Raw genomic sequence first — 13,242 nt, 5'->3', positions numbered from 1 at the left:
ATCATAAATTTACAACTAATAGTGTAATAAATAAAATGTGTACTGAAAAAATAAAGGTTTAATTTTTTGCTAAAATTTTTGTACCCACGAGCCACCTTAAACGCGTTAAAGTTGCATTCAACGCGTTAAAGTTGCATTTAACGTGTTAAAGTTGCTTTCAACGCGTTAAAGTTGCTTTCAACGCGGTAAAGTTGCTTTTAACGCGTTGAAGTTGTATTAAACGAGTGAAAGTTGCTTTAACGCGTAACAGTTACAGTTAACGCGGTAAAGTTGCATTTAACGCGTTAAAATTGCATTCAACGCGTTAAAACTGCATTTTACGCGTTAAAACTGCATTTTACGCGTGAAAGTTGCATTTAACGCGTTAAAGTTGCATTAAACGCGTTAAAGTTGCATTTGACGCGTTAAAGTTGCATTTAACGCGTTAAAGTTGCTTTCAACGCGTTAAAGTTGCTTTCAACGCGTTAAAGTTGCTTTTAACGCGTTAAAGTTGCTTTTGACGCGTTGAAGTTGCATTAAACGAGTGAAAGATGCATTTAACGCGTTGAAATAACATTAAACGCGTTAAAACTGCATTTTACGCATTAAACTGGCTTTTAACGCATAACATTTACATCTAACGCGTTAAAGTTGCATTAAACGCGTTAAAAATTCTTTTAACACGTTAAACTTGCTTTTAACGCGTTAAAGTTGCTTTTAAAACGTTAAGATAACATTTAACGCGTTAAAGTTGCATTTAACGCGTTAAAGAAGCTTTTACGTAATGTTCTGCTTATCTCAACATTTTCGCGTTAATTGACGAAGACATGACACATCCGGCCATTTAATTTATTAGGTTTCGAGTAAATCTGACGTCTTAAAACTTAGTTAAGGCGAAAGTAGAAAGTTTTTCTGTCATTTTTTGTAGTGAATTGCCTAACGCGTTAAATTATCAATACGCGTTTAAACTTCATTTATCGCGCTAAATGTGATATTTAAATGTTAACGCGTTACTTTATCGGGTTTTTGACATAAACGGCCTTTCATAGACGTGTCACGGTACTTTTATATCCAAAATTCATGTATTTTGTTTTGATAATATATTAGTTATTCTCATCGGATTTTGTCAAATATCGTTTGTAGTTGTAAATGTTATTATTTTCCTGTTGTATTCGTGTGTTATGGTTAAGATACTTAAGCACTCAGTTCATTTATTAGATGTTATACGATATATTTGGTTTACAGTTTGATCTAGAAGAAACACCGATATAGCTAGATAATAAAATTAATTATATAATTACTACCACAATCTTATATTTAATAGTATTGTAATTTTTATATCATATAGCACATTTTATATCAGTATTAAAAACCTAATCTTGAATTCTATCCTAATTCTATCCTATTTGGGGATTTTTTTTTTTAGAAATTCAAATGTGACGTCAAACTCACTTTGTACGTTGATCTCTTTGGCTAACTCAGCTGTGCCTTTTTGTGCAGGTTAATGTTGTATTATGTATTCGATTTTATTCTGTTGTTAGTCACCACTTCGGTGTTATTATTTATATCTATTATATAATCATTTTATAAACTTACTGATTGTTAAAGTATGTCTTAGATGATCTCCCATTTATTTGTATTGCATTTGTAGTCCTGTCATGTATAAATGCCGTCATTTTAATGTTATATTCAACATTGCAATAAAAGCGGGGATTTTAGCTGCCATCAAACCAGATTCAGTAAACTCGTCATATATAACAGGACTAAATTTCGTATATACGCCAGACGCGCGTTTCGTCTAAAAAAGACTCATCAGTGACGCTCGAATCCCAAAAAGTTATCACCAATCATTTTGTTCATAAAATGTTCTGTACCAAGTCAGGAAAATGGCCATTGTTATATTAATTATACTTCGTTTCTCTGTATGTTACTTGTCAAGTGATTGTTGTGTCTCTGTAGTGTTTTGTTCTCTTCTTATATTTGATGTGTTCCCCTCAAGTTTTATTTTGTAACTCGATATTTTTCTTTCTCAATCGATTGATGAATTTCGAACAGCGATATACTATTGTTGCCTTTTTTTCAGATCTAAATGCACTGTTACCAATAGTGGCGGGAATCTTCCACTTTTAATATCTGGTATATTTATCAAATAAGCTACATATATCCTTATGAATACAATGTTTATACATTTAGTAAGTATAATATATTCACGGTAGATATAGTGTCCGGATAGGATCGTGGTTTTTCGAATGATTCGATAGGGCTTTTTCGAGTGAATATGATCAAAAATGGTAACAAACATACTTCCTTTCTGACAAAACGTGATAAAGAAGCTTGAGTTTAATATACAAGTTAAAAGAGGTATGTTAATTATAAATATTTGAGATAAAAAACTTATGATATTATCATTTTGACATTGTTTTTCTTAGAAAAAGACTTAAAGTATGCCTTACAATGATTTTATTCCAAAATACGGAATTTTGCTATTTTCATACATATATCAATGTAAATGTCGACGGAAATGCATACATTGTTCCATATATCCTTAGATATACACTCTACAAAAATTATTGTTAATGCATTGAAAACCACATTTTGAGACTAAATTCATTTCTTCATGTCCGGGTTTTTTCGAGAGCAGTCCCGACTTTTTCGAGTGCTTCCTTGTTTCATTGAGTGATTGTACACATTCCTTATAAAAAATATTATGTGTTGTTGTATTGTCGTTTAAAACAAATACAAAATTAAGGTTAAAATTAAGAACTTTCAAGGCACATGGCGTATTTACAAGAAGAACTTATATAAATCTGTCTCCGTTTAAAAATATTACAAATTGGGATTATAGTGTACACAAAATGTCACGTTGTGCGTGTATACATTATACATGTAATGTATGCATAACATGCCCACGATTTAGGTTAATCCCCAGAGTGTATTCTAACATGTGTATCTCCGATATTACTCTTAATAAATCCTTTTCCAAAAACATCACATTTATAAGTTTTATCTTCAGTAAGTTCAGTGTTTGTTCTCATGTGTCTCTACTATGAATGAATTGTTCATCACTTTTGTCACATTTTATTATGTTTATCACTCGTGTGTGAACTCATATACATTTTGTATGTGTCGCTGTAAGTTCCAACCACCAGCAAACCGTATGCCACATTCTCCACAGGCTTTTTTTCAATATGCACAAAAAAATGTTGTATTAAGCTCTGTTCCTGACTAAACTCTTTGCCACATTCTCCACATTTATAAGGTTTATATTCAGTGTGTATATACTCATGTCTCTCTAAGTTTGGAATCGTACTGAACACTTTACCACATACTTTACACTCATGGGGTTTGTTCCCAGGATCACCAGTATGTATTTGCATGTGCTTCTTGAATTTGTAACTAGTACTGTACCCTTGACCGCATAATGTACATTCATGGGGTTTATCACCAGTATGAATTCTCATGTGCTCCTTTACTTGGATACTTGAACTGAACTCTTTACTGCACACTGTACACTCATGGGGTTTATCACCAGTATGTGTTCTCATGTGGTCTTTCAAGTTACTACTCGTTCCAAACCCTTTACCGCATACTGTACATTTCTGGGGTGTATCACCAGAATGTGTTCTCATGTGCACTTTCAAGTTACTTCTCAAACTAAATCTTTCACCACATTCTGTACATCCATTGGGTTTATCACCAGTATGTGTTCTCATGTGCACTTTCAAGTTACTTCTCAAACTAAATCTTTTACCACATTCTGTACTTCCATGGGGTTTATCACCAGTATGTGTTCTCATGTGCACGTTCAAGTTACTTCTCAAACTAAACCTTTTACCACATACTGTACATTCATGGGGTTTATCACCAGTATGTGTTCTCATGTGCACGTTCAAGTTACTTCTCAAACTAAATCTTTTACCACATTCTGTACATCCATGGGGTTTATCACCAGTATGTGTTCTCATGTGCACTTTCAAGTTACTTCTCAAACTAAACCTTTTACCACATACTGTACATTCATGGGGTTTATAACCAGTATGTGTTCTCATGTGCACGTTCAAGTTACTTCTGAAACTAAACTTTTTACCACATACTGTACATTCGAGGGTTTTTCCCCCATAATCCCCATTATGTATGTTCATGTGCTTCTTCATGTGAGTTCCTAAAGTAAATTCTTTACTGCATACCGTACATTTATAGGGTTTTTCACCAGAATATATTTTCCCATGTCTTTTTAATAGCCGTTTCGTACCAAATCCTTTACCACATACTGTACACTCGTGAGGTTTTTCAGTTAATGTGTCAGACATTTTGTTTTCCATTTTCTTTGTGAATTGATGTCCTTTGTTTCATCAGAATGGCCTGCAGTCTGAATAATAGAAAATAATTATAAAATTGTGAGAAGCGGACAAAAGCATATTCGCAATCTTATAAGCAACACGACGGGTGCCACATGTGGAGCAGGATCTGCTTACGGTACCCTTCCGGAGCACCTGAGATCACCACTAGTTTTTGGTGGGTTCGTGTTGTTTATTCTTTGGTTTTCTATGTTGTGTCATGTGTACTATTGTTTTTCTTTTTCATTTTTGGCCATGTCGTTGTCAGTTTGTTTTAGATTTATGAGTGTTCTAGCTAGAATTTAAAAGGGGCAGGGTGTCAGTTACCATACATGTACATGACAGAGTAGTTGTATTTCAAAATTCATCTAAAGCTTGGCCCTCAAAATCTGTTTTTATTGGTCGTGTTTAGAATTATATTATTTAGTGTAGCTTCATCAAGTTTTGATGAGAGTTTAACTGCACATTTCCAGTTTAGTAAGTTTTTTTTTAATTTTTTTAGTAAGTTTAAAGCTTAAACGCCTTTTTAAAACTATGGAATTCATATGTCTTTCTTGACAATGTATAAAACATGGATTGCCAAAAGTATGATTATCAAAAATAGATTGCAATATATTTTTTTTTGTATGTTCAAAGACAGTTAATACACCTAAGGCAACACTCTTATATAATTTTCTATTCAATTGGTTATTTTTTCCTATTTTTAGTACTAGATAATATTTTAGGAGCACAATTTTGTAATAAGCTTTTTCAGGGGAAATAACACCAAAATTAGTTTCCATGTTTACGTCTGCTTGTCGCTCACAAGTTGAGATGAACGATGTTTCTGTGAAGGCATAGTTGTATTTTGATTACTTCAATTCAATTCTAAATTCATGAAAGTCTTCATTCATACACTCTTCAATCATGTCCATTGTGACTTGACGATCAAAAAGAAAATACCGACACATTCCACACATTCATCATATTTATGACAAAAAGGTACATTGTCTTAATTAAATTACCTAGTAATTAACACCTTTGAAGTCTTATCCACAATAATTGATTGTAATGACATGATTGTAATGGCAATCACCAGGTGTCAGATATGTAATTGAACTTCTGAAATTGATGAAACAAAAGGCAATTTTACCAAAACGGCACAAGGGTTTTTCAGAAAACGGCGTCAGGGCAGAAGGGCGCCGCTTAGGGCACAAGGGCTCTGCGCCCTTCTATATGAAGAAAGATTAGCAGTCAAGAGAATATGACAGCAGAAAAGCAGAATACCACCATCTGTAAGTAATAATCATTTCTTCTGGGAAACCAGTGACCGTCAGGAAAGGCTGAATGGAGACTGGGGAAGACCAGTGACGCTGGAGAGACAGCTGACAACCGGGAACAGACTGGTATGGGCACTTGGGGTCAGCTACCCTTAGTGTGGTTTCCGTGAGGGAACACCAAAGACCGCTACTACACAGAATAAAGAAGTATACCCCCAGAGTCTCCCGAGAGGGGGGAGGATGAGAGGCTCAACCAAACAGATCAAACGGCAACGACTAGGAAACATAAAAGGACAACGACACAGATGGTGCAAACAACTTTGACAGGAGAGAAGGCAGAAGCTAAATGCCATTGTGGAAAGATCTGCAAGAACCAAAGAGGCTTAAAGATCCACCAGTCAAGGTCTGGATGCAGTCGAGGAATTGTTACAGAGCAGCGCACAGATTTATCTGGTGAGACGCTCGAGAATCCTAGCCAGGACACAAACCATAGCGCAAGGAATCTCTCAGCATCAGTCACATTCCACGACAGCAGTCAAAGCTTAAATGATGAGGAGCCTATTGCACAGGCAAGGCAAAGACATCACATCAGAAAGAACGGATAGCATGGCCAAAGATGAACAGCGAAGCCCAATGGAGGAATCTCAACGATGATTTAGGGGTAATTCTAGAAACATCACTCCAAGGATGTGTTGAGAGGAGAATAGAAACACTGACTACACTAGTATATAACATCGGGAAGGAGAGATTTGGTGTTGAGGAGAGAAAGGAAAGGAGTAACATCAAGCAGACGCCAAACAGGAGAGAACAGAAGATTAAACAGCTAAGGAAGGAGCTCAAAGACCTAAACAGAAGGTACAAGAAAAGCAATGAGATAGAGAAGTTGGGAATAGCTTGCATTACAGACAATGTCAGAGAGGAATTGAGAAGAACTAGAAGGGCAGAACAACTCAAGAATAGCAATAAGAAGAAAGCGAAAAATAGAGCAAACTTTATTAAGAATCCATACAACTACACGAAAACACTGTTGGGTGGAGAAAGAACAGGGCATCTTCATTGTAGTAAGGAAGAAGTAGAGAAGTATCTGCATGAAACACACTCAGACAAAGAAAGAGAGACACATTTGGGATATTGCTCAAGAGTTGAAGAAGAAAAACAACCAACGATAGAATTTGAAACAAAGGAACCAACATGGAAGGAAGTTTGTGAGGTGGTAAAAAAGGCAAGAACAGGATCAGCACCTGGGTACAGTGGTGTACCATACAAAGTCTACAAGAAATGTCCAAAGATACATAGAAAACTGTGGCAGCTATTCCGAATACTATGGAAAAAAGGAACCATTCCTGAGAGATGGCAGAAAGCAGAAGGATGCTTTGTACCAAAAGAAAAGGATTCAAAAGATATCTCACAGTTTAGGACAATTTCATTGTTGAGCGTCGAGGGAAAAATCTACTTCCCTGTATTGGCAAACAGGATGACAAAGTATATGGTAGAGAACATCTACATTGATACATCTATGCAGAAAGGAGGTATTGCAGGGTTTTCAGGATGTGTAGAACATACAAGTGTCCTTAGCCAACTCATACATGAGGCAAAGACAGGAAAGAAGAACTTGGCAGTAGTCTGGTTAGATCTGGCAAATGCGTATGGATCAGTACCACACAAATTGATAGAGATGGCAATGGATCACTACCACATTCCAGAACACATCAAGAAAATAGTCTTAACGTATTTTGATGGAATACTGCTGCGATTTACAGTAGATAACAAGACCACAGCATGGCAGAAATTAGAGAAAGGAATAGTTACTGGTTGTACCATCTCACCAATACTATTCATTATGGGTATGAATATCATCATGAAGGCAGCAGAAAGAGAAACAAGAGGTCCAAAGACAGATTCAGGGATTTTTCTACCAGCAACAAGAGGGTTCATGGATGACCTTACAGTAACAACATCATCCCATATTCAAGCAAGATGGATACTGACAGCACTGGAAGAAGTAGTCACTTGGGCAAGGATGAAATTTAAACCAAGGAAATCAAGATCAATGATACTGAAAAAGGGGAAGATAACAACAAAGTTCCAGCTTAAGATCCAAGGGGACGAAATACCAACAATAGTAGGCAACCCTATAAAGTGCCTTGGAAAATGGTTTGATGATACCCTTAAAGACAATACCAGTGTGAAGACAGTACAAACTCAGGTTGTAGAATGGCTTAAGAAGGTAGATAAGAGTGGATTGCCTGGGAAGTTTAAGGCTTGGATATACCAACATGGGCTGTTACCAAGACTGACATGGCTTCTTATGATCTATGAAATGACAGCAACAACAGTCGAAGCTATAGAAAGAAAGATAAACAGTCACCTAAGAAGATGGCTAGAAGTACCACCAAGTTTTACAGCCATAGGCCTTTACAGTAGATCATCACAACTACAGCTACCTTTAACATCAACTTTGGAGGAATACAAGGTATCAAAGAGCAGACTTGTTATGACTCTCAGAGACTTGAAGGATAGCAAGATCAGTGAGGCAGGAATACAGACACGTACTGGACGTAAATGGTCAGCAAGAACTGCAGTCGATCAAGCAGAAAGTATTCTTCACCACAAAGACATAGTTGGCAACACCTGTACTGGTAGACAAGGCTTAGGAATGACACATTTCCAACAGTGGTCAAAGGCAACACTAAAAGAGAAGAGTAGCATGGTACAGTCAGAAATAAGAACAGTAGAAGAAGAAAGCAGTGGAGCTAAGCCGTCAAGGTGCATGTATGAAGTGGAACTTGCCAGAAAGAAAGATCACATGGGCAGAGTAATGGAGGATGGAACCATTCAGAATCTCATTCATGCTAAGGTCAGTGTACGATACACTTCCTTCTCCTTCAAACTTACACCAGTGGGGACTGATAGAAGAACCAAGCTGCAAGTTATGTGGTGAACGAGGTACTATGGCACATATACTTTCAGGCTGCAAGGTTGCTCTGACACAGGGAAGGTATCGATGGCGACACGACAAGGTCCTAAAACATCTAGCAGAAATCCTTGATATAGAGAGAAAAAAGAAGAGAGAGACCATCAAAAACAGAGGCAAACAGATCAGATTCGTTAGAGAGGGAGATACTGGACATGCAACAAAGTCTCAACAGCACTTCATCTTGGACAAGGGCAGTGATTGGAACATGAGAGCTGACATTGGAAAGAAGCTTGTGTTTCCAGAATGCGTACAGACAACCCTACGCCCAGACATTGTAGTGTGGTCACAGCCGTCAAAGATGATAGTTGCAATAGAACTGACAGTTCCTTGGGAAGAGAGATGTGAAGAGGCATACCAGCGGAAGAAGGAAAAGTATACAGAGCTGATGACAACATGTAGAGAGAGAGGTTGGAAAGCATGGCTGTTCCCAGTAGAAGTAGGCTGCAGAGGTTTTCCTGCACAGTCAGTATGGAGGATGCTACAGGCAATGTGAATAGTTGGAAAGGCAAGAAAGACAGCAGTAAGACAGCTAGGGGAAGCAGCAGAGCGTTCATCGTGCTGGTTATGGCATCGCCGAGATGATCTGAGCTGGAAGCCGAGTGCTGATGAGTAGAGGTTTGGCCACCTCTACTGACCCGCCAACCGGAGGATGTAATGGTACAGGGTCGAAACATCTGGTGAAGGTTGGAACCATCTGAAGACTTCAAAGCACCCGGCAGAGAACGACAGGGATTAAAATATGAAGAAAGATGAGCAGTCAAGAGAATATGACAGCAGAAAAGCAGAATACCACCATCTGTAAGTAATAATCGGACTAACGAGACCACTATGTATTTAAACATGCTAAATAAACGTGAGCTGGATTTGCACACAACTTTCATAACTGAAATAGATACAGACAAAATTAACGGTCCATCTAAATCTTTAAAAGGGAGTCTAAAATCGTTGTACATTCAGTTTAAATTTAAGAACTACAACCGGACTGGTTGCCCTAACTTCCAGTTGTGAAAATATGACAAAAATATGCGAAACAAAAGACTGTGCTTGGATCATCCATTTGTGTTATGCAGTTCATAAAACACTGATAATTTGTACAAAATATGTGTACAAATAACAATTTGTACAACATTACAACTTGTACACAACATATATACAGGAGTTAGTGGTTGTTAGTTATATTTATTAAATATAAATTATGTATATAATATACCGGTATAAATACATGTAAGTTAATACTAACAAATATAAAGATGGTTCAACATAAATGTCTAATATTATAACAAACAAAAAAATAAACAATTCATCATAAATGAGATATTATTTGGTTTTGGATTTTAAGGAATCAAACAAAGATTAAAAATCAAGAGTAATTGCATTTTTTTTTCTTTTTCTTCTCTTTTCCCCCCTTTTATGATCAATAAATGTTTAAATGATTTTATTGAATTTTAACTCCTCCTCCCTCCAAAGAAAAAAATATAAATAAATAAAATAAAAATAAATAACTAAGAAAACTTTAAAACAAACTGAAATTGTGCTGAAAACCACCATGTGCTTTACATCTAACCATAAGTAAACCCTATGCCCTACTTGCTGACCTGGCTATATACAGCTTTTGACATTGATCTTTACAAAAAATTTTGAGGATTGTTATATGACCCATCAGGTAATCCGATTAATGCAACAACATATTATAACACCTGTTGTGACTGTTGATTACAGTAGCGTTGATCAGAAAATCTTCAAAATTGGTAATCAATATTTATTTTCGGGTTTTATTTTGTGAAAATCGGGTTTTTGACTTGTTTTACGATCCCGATATCGGGTTCAAATGGAGGGTTGAAAATCGGGATAATCGCCATCGCGAAAATCGGGATAGTTGCAATACGTCTGAAATATAGCAAACAAATGCAGGGGACGAATACTTTTGGCCAGGTACTGTGTATATATGGAATAATAGATACAACTCGTCTAAACATCAGCCCAACAATGTAAGATCTGTAAATTTGCTTTCGCAAATTTTTGGTTCTTCCCTCGCCGGGATTTGAACCCATGCTACTGTGATATCGTGACACCAAATCGCCTGCACTGCAGCCGTCCCGCTTCCAGCTATAACATATTCTAATTATGCTGTGTTCATTATTATAATAAATGTACTGGAATATGAATGACCCCCCCCCCCCCATGAATGGGCCTAATTTGCCAATTATTGTAATGATTGTCTGTTTGTGTTAAGGTTCATCATAAGGAATTGAAAAATATGGCCGTGTTTACGCTTCAAAAATTACTATGAGTACAGACAAACTGGTACATCCAGGAAAGTTTTAAGGCATGGCAGGAACTAGATATATATAAAATTATATTTATCAAAGTTGTACATATATCGATACAGTTTGTTTTGTTTGGTAAGGAACATGTGTTTATGCTATTTATAGAAAGGTCTGTTTGATTGGATATATAAAGTATGCGGGAAAATTAGTATGCACGGGTGGTTTGATAGTAGTTAAAGTCATTCAAGTCATTGCAGTCAAGTGCTCTAGATGCTTTTTTCCAAATAAATAATTATGAAAATTATTTATTTACAGGTTGTTAGTCCAAGAAGAGTCGCAAATATTGATGTTGGTGCTAGTTAGAGACAGACAATTTTCATAATTTTCATTGATATAAAATGAATTACCGGTGTACTTATTACGGTAATACCTGAATAAAATGCACTTGACTTTTGCAAGTGGCTACTCCCATGTGAGAGTTTTGTATTATATTGATAAATGTTTTATGTTCGGTTGAGGTTACGAATTAGAATATAAGTTATATGAAGTCTACGTTTCAGAAAAGAAAAAACTTTAATACCTGCATTTTGATGTGCATTTTTTTCCAATCTGCAGAAGATAGCAAAATAAACAAACACCCGAGTTTCATTTGATACGGTCCACTCAGTTACACAGTTTAAACCTGTTAAATCAGCTATTGTCTACAGGTGTCTATTGTCCATCTATTTTCCATTTAAATCAATACTACTCATAACATTGATTATATGAGGGGAGCTTCTCAATCGTTTTCACTACTTAGTTAATTTTTGCACCTTCTGCAGGAACGAAAAAAAATGGATAGCAAAATCTAGAAAAGTTTATAATTTTCTGAAACATAAAATGCATTTAAAATTTATATATCTAGTTCCTGCCATCCCTCAAAACTGTTCCAGGTGTATAGGTTAGTCTGTGCTCAGAGTAAAATTTGGGGTGTAAATACGGCCATTTTAGCCAAAAGGTTATGATGAACCTTAAGGTGTAAATACGGCCATTTTAGCCAAAAGGTTATGATGAACCTTAAGGTGTAAATACACATCAAAATGCAGGTAAGTTTTTAAATTTCCGAAACGTAGACTTCATATAACTTTTTTATATCTAGTTCCTGCCATGCCTTAAAACTTTCCTGGATGTACCAGTTTGTCTGTACTCATAGTAATTTTTGAGGCGTAAACACGGCCATATTTTTCAATTCCTTATGATGAACCTTAAGGTTCATGTGGACCCTATGGCTAAAATGGCCGTATTTTCACCTCAAAATTTGCTCTGAGTACAGACAAACCTGCGCATCTGTAAAACAATTCAGGCATAGCATGCCCTAGATAACTGAATTTCAAGTATGTTTTATGTTATAGAAAAATAAAACCTTACCAGGATTTTGCCGTGCACTTTTTTTCATTTCTCCAGAAGGTGCCAAAATAAACTAAGTTGGGAAACAGGTTTGAGAACTTCCCCACAGGTAATAATTTAGAGTGAGCATTTTCAATTGACATGGACATTAGATGGACAATAGATACCTGACAATAATTGGTTAATTGAACTGTGTACCTGAGTGGACCACATGTATTTGGGGAATGGACCCCCCTTTTTTTTGGACTTCACTAAAATAAAATTTTGGCGTTTTTTTATTCATTTACAATTTACTACAATGTATAAACATATATCAAGTCTCAACAATCCATTGCTAGTCGATTACAATAATTTTTTTACTATCCATACGAGCCCCAAGTGAAAAAAGAAGCTTGTTGAGACTTGATATATGTTTATACATTGTAGAAAATTGTAAATGAATAAAAAAAAACGCCAAAATTTTATTTTAGTGACTGAGGTCCAAAAAAAAGGGGGGTCCATTCCCCAAATACCTGTGGAGTGGACCATATCAAGGTAAACTCAACTGTTTGTTGATTTTATCATCTTCTGCAGAGACGAAAAAAAGTGTACGGCAAAATCCAGTTAAGTTATGAATTTTCTAAATCATACAATGCATTTGAATTATATTTATCTACGGCATTCTATGCCTTAAAACTTTTCCAGATGCACAGGTTTGCCTGTACACAGAGAAAATCTGAGGTGAAAACACGGCCATTTTAGCCACAGGGTCCACATGAACCTTAATAAAATATTTGTATTTTTGTATTTCATAAATAATCATATTATTTTTCTGACAACCTGAATTCATTACACAAATTCATATTCTTACAATATTTATATCAAGCTTTAAGACATTATAATCATCACTGTTTTAAGTAATCTAATCTTCATGACAAAAACACAATTTTCTGTAGATGTCAATATCTAGGATGTTCCAGTTTCCGGAAGCAGTGGCGAGTTGGTGAAGACGTGGGGCGATTGTTGTGGGGCGACTTTGTCTTCCTTCCAGATACAAT

General features: G+C 36.0%; 2 protein-coding genes across 4 annotated transcripts; one reads left to right on the top strand and one right to left on the bottom strand.

The window, feature by feature from the left end:
• Positions 1-2,176: 2,176 nt before the first annotated feature.
• On the bottom strand, positions 2,177-13,162 carry LOC134718579 (gastrula zinc finger protein XlCGF57.1-like). 3 transcript variants are annotated; one of them, XM_063581190.1, is made up of 2 exons: positions 13,056-13,162; positions 2,177-4,348 (listed from the first exon to the last, which is right to left on the bottom strand). In XM_063581190.1, the coding sequence occupies exon 2, from the start codon at positions 4,299-4,301 to the stop codon at positions 3,051-3,053; it is 1,251 nt and encodes a 416-aa protein (XP_063437260.1). In that variant the 5' UTR covers positions 4,302-4,348; positions 13,056-13,162; the 3' UTR covers positions 2,177-3,050. The 3 variants fall into 3 exon arrangements, with proteins under 3 accessions (XP_063437260.1, XP_063437261.1, XP_063437262.1); XM_063581191.1 differs by lacking the exon at positions 13,056-13,162 and adding an exon at positions 12,227-12,335; XM_063581192.1 differs by lacking the exon at positions 13,056-13,162 and adding an exon at positions 5,321-5,420.
• LOC134717649 (uncharacterized) lies at positions 6,192-8,516 on the top strand. The gene has a single exon (XM_063580144.1). The coding sequence runs from the start codon at positions 6,192-6,194 to the stop codon at positions 8,514-8,516; it is 2,325 nt and encodes a 774-aa protein (XP_063436214.1).
• Positions 13,163-13,242: the final 80 nt, after the last annotated feature.

The sequence above is a fragment of the Mytilus trossulus genome, chromosome 5 (assembly GCF_036588685.1).
Source record: "Mytilus trossulus isolate FHL-02 chromosome 5, PNRI_Mtr1.1.1.hap1, whole genome shotgun sequence".
NCBI classification, from domain to species: domain Eukaryota; kingdom Metazoa; phylum Mollusca; class Bivalvia; order Mytilida; family Mytilidae; genus Mytilus; species Mytilus trossulus.
The sequence above is the reverse complement of the archived record's forward strand: the minus strand, read 5'-3'. Positions and strand labels throughout refer to the sequence as shown.